This window comes from Salmo salar, chromosome 16, assembly GCF_965601325.2.
Source record: "Salmo salar chromosome 16, fSalSal1, whole genome shotgun sequence".
Taxonomy (NCBI): Eukaryota; Metazoa; Chordata; class Actinopteri; order Salmoniformes; family Salmonidae; genus Salmo; species Salmo salar.
The window spans coordinates 73040001-73048009 of record NC_138306.1 but is presented as its reverse complement, the minus strand read 5'-3'; the positions used below and the strand labels follow the sequence as shown (position 1 = coordinate 73048009).

Below are 8009 nucleotides of genomic sequence, written 5' to 3'. Positions count from 1 at the left end.
AAGAGAAGACTGGACAATTTCCGATAATTTATTAAAGCATAAGTTTGTAAAGCCAGTTACAAAAAAAAAGAACAACAACAATTTTCTCTCTCTTTCTCTTTTTTTCTCTCAAACAATCACAATGTTTCAATATATAATGATAATAATTAATATGAACCATGACAGATTACAGTCAGGCCCTACTCTGGCCGCCTGCGGCTGGAAAAGGACCTCGGTATAGAGGTTGCTCATAGACACAGATCTAGGATCAGCTTACCCTTACCATTTGGGTGTGAAACGCAAAACTGAGCATAGATCACAGGAGGTTGGTGGCACCTTATTTGGGGAGGATGGGCTTGTGGTAATGGAGCAAAATCAATGGAATGGTATCAAATACATCAAACATATGGTTTCCATCTGTTTGATGCCATTCCTTTTGCTCAGTTCCAGCCAATATTATGAGCCTTCTTCCCTTCAGCAACCTCCACTGCCTTAGATCAGTGTCAAGAGGCAACTTCATCTTACTTTGTGTACTAGCAGTGTGAGAGGCAGGGCCATAGAAAGAGAATACCTAGATAGGACACAGTTCCCGAATTTCACTGGATTTGATGATAATTGACATTCCGACCTGTCTGCCAAAACACATGTATTCATGTAGGCTACACATGCCTGCAAAAACTGGATTTTTCGGTCATTCCAAATGGTCCACTGGAACACAGGATGGAATGTTGTTCTGAATTGGAATTTCCTTTCCAGTAATTCTGATTCTATAGACTGGTCCTCCAGGGGGCTTAGGCCCACAAGCAGTGACGACACACAGTCAGAAACAAACAAAATTCCCATGTTCCCAGAATTCTGAATTCCTATTTCCTAGAAGCATACCTCCTCAGAATTCCATACTGTAACCATATCCCCTCCCTCCCTCTGCAATAATTATAACAAATAAATACCCCATCCTCCCCTTCCCTCCCTCCCCAAACTCTTCCCCCATTTAAAATCACAACACCATTCTCTTATAAAGGTTATCCAGATACATAATACTCTTATTTCTCAACAACACACTTTCTTTCTTTTCTTCATATGGTTCCCTTCTTCCCCCGGTGGGGTAGTTAGTTAGTCACCTGCATTATGACACAGATACACACGCTCACGTTAGCATTCCAAACACAGCACTGCAGGAGGGGTGACACTGGGAACGTACAGTACACTAGTCACATGACTTAAAACAGGTTCTATTCACACATGAACTGCAGAACAGTCACATAGCATAGAAACAGAATGGGTAGAGAAGACAAGATTGTAGATTCCTCATGTTTTAAAAAGAAAAGTACCCACCGATATGGAAACGTGAGCCAGAAGGATGATACGAAGGCTACATTTCACCAGAGTACAGAGAAACGCATGTAGGCAACCATCCCAAACCGCCCTACCAATATGACCGCCGCGACTGAACTCTACCCATTCTACATCAAGAAGTGAAACCCCTCTATATCTCTGTGATTTAGTCAGATGGCACTGCTAGTGAATAAGGGTGCGTTGGCATATTAGACATACAGCAGTGAATATCTCTGTTCATTCGCATTTAGTTTACACATTCAATAAATTAATCAAATGGCATTTATAATGGTATTTATATACATACAGTCCAGTGACCACCAAAATCTATGTAGGGTTCCTATGGGTGCGATATAGAAAAACGATAAGTATTTGATTAGTGTATGTGTGTATGTATAGGTTGGCCATGAATATATAATATATGTGATGTTCATAGTATGTAGACATATTATAGGAGAAAGCTCTCTCAATCTCCCTTGGTTGATCTTGTAGTCAACATTTTTCATTCTCCTCCCATGGAGCTTCCCCCCAGACTGAGCCAGACAGCTACCCCTTGAAAGAGCCTCTGAGTCAGGATGATCCCAGGGAGAAGGCCCTGGATGGGCCTCCAGCCCTGGTTCTCTGAGGGGGTTTGTATGAGGCCACTTCCTTTGACCATATGTGATGTCACTTCCTTTGACACAGGAAGTAAGTACTGTGCAGTCTGATGAAGAAGGGACCTGATTTTCCATTTGACCCCGAGATGAAAACACAAAACACAGTGAGTCCTTTATCTCAGTCACCACGGACAACAGCAGATGAACGAGAGATTGAGTGAGAGAAAGAGAGAGGAAAGGAAGCAAGCAAGCAACAGAGAATAAATGAACACTTAACTGTGAAGAGAGTGAAGCAGGTGAAATGGGGGACACAGACAGAGAAAGAGAGAGTTATATCAAATGGGGGAGAGAGGGTAAGAGACAGAGGAAGGAAGATATAAATAGTAACAGGCTTCATTTGATCTCTCCTAGCTGGCAGTGTGTTGGGACTGCGACTGGGAGTGTGTTATCGGGGTTGAGAAGGGGTCGACAGGGCTTTGCAGGTGGTATGGCTTGACTAGACTATTGTGCTTATCGTTGGTATGGGTTTGGTCCAGAGAGAACAGAGAGAGGGATGACAGAGGAGAGAGAGAGAGAGGAGAGATTGATATAAAAGGAGTAATAAGATATATTTAGATGAAGTAAGGTTGAGTTAGAATGTGCTTGCTGGACCTGCTGTCTGTAAGACAGTGACATGCAGGGTAACTGGGGGTTGGGAGGTGCTGGAGTTGTCCTCCCCAAAATGGGTCATTTTCCATGCTCATTGTTAACAAACAGATATTTAACCCAATCCACCCAATTCCCAAGTCTAGAATAGTTAGCTGCAGTGTCCATCCCCTTTTCGTTTTGTGAAATCGGATGCCATTTTAGATCCCTGACTGTCCGCTGTTTTGTTATTGCCCCTCTCCAAGATCAGCTGACTCCACCAAAAAAAACAACCAACCGACCAATCTGTGGATTGTATCCACTTCCTGCCTCTCTCTGATAGGCCTGTACTGTTGAATAGAGGGCTCTGACTGGCTGCTGGTTGATCACCTGACGAAGGTGCTGGCGACGCTGGAGACAGACATGATGCTGCAGCGTTTCTTCACCATCATGTTGATGTAGGCTTTCATGATCTTAGCAATCTCCATCACCTGCATAGAGAGAGAGGGAGCACATCAGTGTCTTTGTGCAGTATATTCGGATTCACTCTTCTATTGTTACATTTACATTTTAGTCATTTAGCAGACGCTCTTATCCAGAGCGACTTACAGTAGTGAATACATACGTTTCATTTTCATTTCTTTTTTTTTGTACTGGACCCCCGTGGGAATCGAACCCACAACCCTGGCGTTGCAAACACCATGCTCTACCAACTGAGCCACAGGGAAGGCCGAGGTTGTTTGAGGTTGTTTTTGTTGTGACTGTCTGATGCATGCATGCGTGTGTGTATGTGTGTTAAGTGTGTGTGTGTTTTAGAGTAAGTGTGCGTGTGTTTCAGAATGTGTGTGTTTCAGAATGTGTGTGTGTTTACCAATGGAGTGTGGAAGAACAAATCGTTGCCGTCGACAGTGATCTGGTAGATGCAGGGTTGTGGAGCTCCAAAGAATGTGATCTGCTCATACTGGAACGTCTGCAGAGGTTTGGGTTCCCCTCTCTTATACACAGACAGGTTGTCAGCACTCACACCCAGCCACAGGTCATGGGGAAAACCTCCTTCCTTACACTGCAGGGGAGAGAGAGGGAGGAGAAGTGGACAGAGGAGGAGGAGAGGGAGGGGAGGATGAGATAGAAGTAAAACACAAAGGTCCACACACACACACACACACACACACACACACAAAACACACACACACACACACACACACACACACACACACACACACACACCTCCACGTCGAAAAGTGTAGAGCCATATCCGGGCCACTCTTTGACGATGGACATGTATTTGAGCAGAGCCTGGTGCTGGGCGAGTCCCTGTAACTTGGTCCATTTATCCAGAACATGGGCTCTGGTTGCCGATGTCTCCTCCTTCACCCACATCTCTACCTGCTGTCCCTCTTCCTCCTGGACAGGATTACAAACATATTTATCAATCAGTCAATCAATAAATTAACCAATAAATCAATCAATCCCAAACCCAATCAGAGGCGATAGTGCACGATATCTCTGTATGGAATGTGCGATGCTCCAGTCAATAGATGATCATGTGTGATTTATGAGAGGCGCCATCTATGGGACATATTGAGAACTACAGCTAGGAAAAATATTGCAATAGTGATGTCAGCATGTGTGTTTTATGCAAATGCGTTGTGTGTTTGTGTGTGTGCCCATCGCCACCTTCTGTTTCTTCAGCGAGCCCGTCTTGAAGCTGCGCCTCAGACTTCCATCCAGAAAGCTGGGGGTTCTCCTTCTATCCTGCCCGTCCCCCTTGACACTTCCCACCTGCCCTCCTCCTCCCTCTCCTCCTGCCGCGCCTCCCTGTTTGGTGGAGTGGAAGATGCGCGAGCGGAGGCGCCCCATTGGGTAAACACTACCGAGGCTCCACCCAGCGCGGCTGGCCCCGTCTCCATGGAGATACTGTAGCCGTAAAGCGGCTAGCTGCTGCAAAGTTTCCTCTGGGGCCGGGAAGTGACCACTGATCAGAGACTCATGGGCCTGAACGGAGGAGGGAGGAGGGGGTGTCAAAAGGGGGGGGAGAGGGAGGGGGAGAGAGACATTTATTGAAATTGAGTGAGACGGAGTAGGACAAGGAGTGTGTGTATATGTGTGAGTGTGTGTGTCGCTGTGTGTCTGTGTGTGTGTGTGTGTGTGTGTGTGTGAGTGTGTGTGTCGGTGTGTGCCTGTGTGTACTCACCTGCTCAAACATGAAGGCAAATTCCACCCCTTCCTTTGGCATGCTCTCCATGTCGAGGAAACAGTAAAGTTTAAAATAGAGTCTCCACTGTCCTTCCTCCTCCTCCTCCTCAGTCCCTGACAGCCTAGAATACACACAGATAGGGTTAGCAACACACACACACTCTCTCACACACACACACACACGTTACGTACCTCTCAAACTTGGCGAGGACGTCAGCCACTATGATCCTGCTCTCCAGAGCTCGGTCCGTCACCTTGTTGTGCTCAAACAGAGAGAACAGATTCCTACTGTCCTCCATGGCCAGGCCGCGGATCAACTTCTCTACCACCTACACACACACACACACACACACACACACACACACACACACACACACACACACACACACACACACACACACACACACAAAGGAGAGATGTTACAGGGACGTGTGCATGTGTGTGTGTGTGTGTGTGTGTGTGTGTCTGTGTGTGTGTGTATGTGTGCATGTGTCACGACACCTACGGAAGGTGCCCCTCCTCGCCCGGGCGGCACTCGGCGGTCGTCGTCGCCGGCCTACTAGCTGCCATCGATTTATGTTTCACGTTCTGTTAGTTAGGCCTAGGTTAGTTGCGCACCTGTTTTGTGTTAGTTGTTAGTGGGGAGGGGTATTTAGGCTAGTTAGTTAGGTTTGTTGTTTGTGCGGGATTGTTCGTTTGTCAGGGTGTGTTTCATGTGGTTCTGTATATTGTGGAGTTACGCTATTCCTTTTGGGCTGCGTCCCTGGTTACGTTCTTTTAAGGGTGGTGCGTTACTTTTGCACACCTTGCACTCCATACCTTGCATATTTTCCGTGTGGATATTTTTATTAAATTCATTAACGGAATCTTTCTGTCTCCTGCGCCTGACTCTTCGGAATCCACCCATTGTGACAGCATGTGTATACACGGAGTATACCAAACATTATGAACACCTTCCTAATATTGAGTTGCCCTCAGAACAGCCTCAATTCATCAGGACATGAACTCTACAAGGTGTGGAAAGCGTTCCACAGGGATGCTGGTCCATGTTGACTCCAATGCTTCCCGCAGTTGTGTCAAGTTGGCTGGATGTCCTTTGGGTGGTGGACCATTCTTGATACACACGGGAAACTGTTGGGAGTGAAAAACACAGCAGCGTTGCAGTTCTTGACACAAACCGGTGCGCCTGCCACCTACTACCATACCCTGTTCAAAGGCACGTAAATATTTTGCCTTGCCCATTCACCATCTGAATGGCACACGTACAAAATACATGTCTCAATTGTCTCAAGGCTTAATAATCCTTCTTTAACCAGTCTCCTCCCCTTCATCTACACCGATTGAAGAGGATTTAACAAGTGACATCAATAAGGGATCATAGCTTTCACCTGGATTCACCTGGTCAGTCTATGTCAAGGAAAGAGCAGGTGTTCTTAATGTTTTGTCCAGTCAGTGTATGTCTGGCAGTGTGTGTGTGTACCTCTCCAGCGGTGGTGTGTGAATTGATGGAGATCTTGCAGGAGCCTCCTCCATGGCAATAGACTGTAGTTGTCATCTCCTGCCTCACCAGTAGGGCCACGATCTCCTCCTGAGACGGAATAAAGTCCCTGGTCTTGGTCTTCTTCAGAGACTCATTGATAAAAGCAGAATAACGCTCAATCTCTGTGTTGGGGAAATGCTCTCGCACCCTGGGAGAACACACACAGAGACAGTCATGATACACACATACACTAATAAAACATCTCTATACCTGTGATGGGTTCTGACTTCTAAACTTGAGAGAGAGGGAATGCAGAATGTTTACGTTCTGTCAGAACACGTTATTGTTAGACATCAGGTATCCAATGGAAAGGAGAAGGGCCACAGTCTGGTTTCAGTTGTTGGGTTGTAACTTGAAATACTTGCTACACCAGAAGTGAATGGTTATCAGTAGGAGGAATGTATATGGCGGGGTCAATTAAAGGTCGGATGTGAGCCAGGGGCTTGGAATGTTACTGAGTAAGGGAAAGCCAATCACATGGTTGCGGTCCCTGATGAGGGTGGATAGCTGTGGATTAGTGAGGAATGTGGGCCGAGGTCAGGTCGGGTCACATGAAGGGAGAAGGAACAGTTTATTACCCACATCACTGAACTTCCTGCCTAGCAACAAAGAAGTCATGTTTAGAGAAAAGGAGGAGACTTCACCTAATGTGGGGTATTTATACTTGTGCTGGTGGGAACAAGCCTTTGGCTGTTCAGCTGTCTGACCCATTAGGTGAATTAACTTGGTTTGAGCTTTTCCTAGTTGTCCGTTAGGTTCTAAATAAACCAAGTCAAAACTAACACCTGGGACACACACTCATCTCTTGGGAATACACACACACACACACACACACACACACACACACACACACACACACACACACACACACACACACACACACACACACACACACACACACACACACACCTTTTGAGGTGGAAGCGCAGGTATCTGAGGATGGTCCGGCTTGGGAGGAAGGTACAGCTCATACAGGTGAGGAGGTGCCAATGAGCCCGCTGATTGGGCTGATTGGGCTGAGGCACGTGATTGGTCTGCTTGATCACCTGACAGTATACCTGGAGAGAGCGGTAACACAGTGATTGAGTAGGAGAGTGTTTGTATGTGTATGCACCTGTGTGTGTGTGTGTGTGTGTGTGTGTGTGTGTGTGTGTGTGTGTGTGCCTGTATGTGCACAAGTATACAATCTTAGGAAAGAGGGTTCCAAAAGCTTTCTCCAGGCAGAACCATTTTGGGTTCCATGTAGACAGGGTTCTAACTGGAACCAAAAAGGGTTCTTCAAAGGGTTCTACTATGGAGACACCCGAAGAACCCTTTAAGGTTCTAGATAGCACCTTTTTTCTAAGAGTGTATGTGCTCATATGATGTGTGTGCCCATGTGTGTGCACCTCGTCTCGGAGAGGTCTCAGGTCCTGACAGGTCTGCAGTACCCCCCGTATGATAGGAACAGGGTCTGCCAGAGTCTCCATCTCCTGAAGAGAGTTAAACACTCGGATCGCTTCATCCTGAAGACTGGCATAGCCCTGCTGCCTCTGGACTGGAGGGGAGAGGGGGGAGGAGAGGAAGGGATGGAGGGGGAGGGAGAAGAAGGAGAGAGGAAAGGAGGGAGGAGGGGGAGAGAAGGAAAGAAAAGTTATCATCAAATCCATTCATGTTCACGTCAGTGACAGTATCAGGAGGATTACCAGGAAGTGACAGTACAAGGAGGATTACCAGGAGGTGACAGTACCATGTTTATG

The 8009-nt window shown here is 46.6% G+C and overlaps 1 protein-coding gene across 2 annotated transcripts in view; it reads right to left on the bottom strand.

Moving 5' to 3' along the window:
- Window positions 1-14: 14 nt before the first annotated feature.
- The window catches only part of LOC106574531 (unconventional myosin-X-like), a 62801-nt gene continuing 54806 nt past the window's right edge, over window positions 15-8009 (bottom strand). For both annotated transcript variants that reach the window (XM_082962881.1, XM_045697683.2), the window contains exons 32-40: window positions 7659-7807; window positions 7180-7328; window positions 6211-6418; window positions 4923-5059; window positions 4729-4852; window positions 4212-4529; window positions 3762-3938; window positions 3406-3597; window positions 15-3025 (exon numbers count right to left, since the gene is read on the bottom strand). In XM_082962881.1, the coding sequence (XP_082819007.1) occupies window positions 2921-3025; window positions 3406-3597; window positions 3762-3938; window positions 4212-4529; window positions 4729-4852; window positions 4923-5059; window positions 6211-6418; window positions 7180-7328; window positions 7659-7807 (1559 nt within the window). In that variant the 3' untranslated portion in view covers window positions 15-2920. The remainder of the gene's footprint in view (window positions 3026-3405; window positions 3598-3761; window positions 3939-4211; window positions 4530-4728; window positions 4853-4922; window positions 5060-6210; window positions 6419-7179; window positions 7329-7658; window positions 7808-8009) is intronic.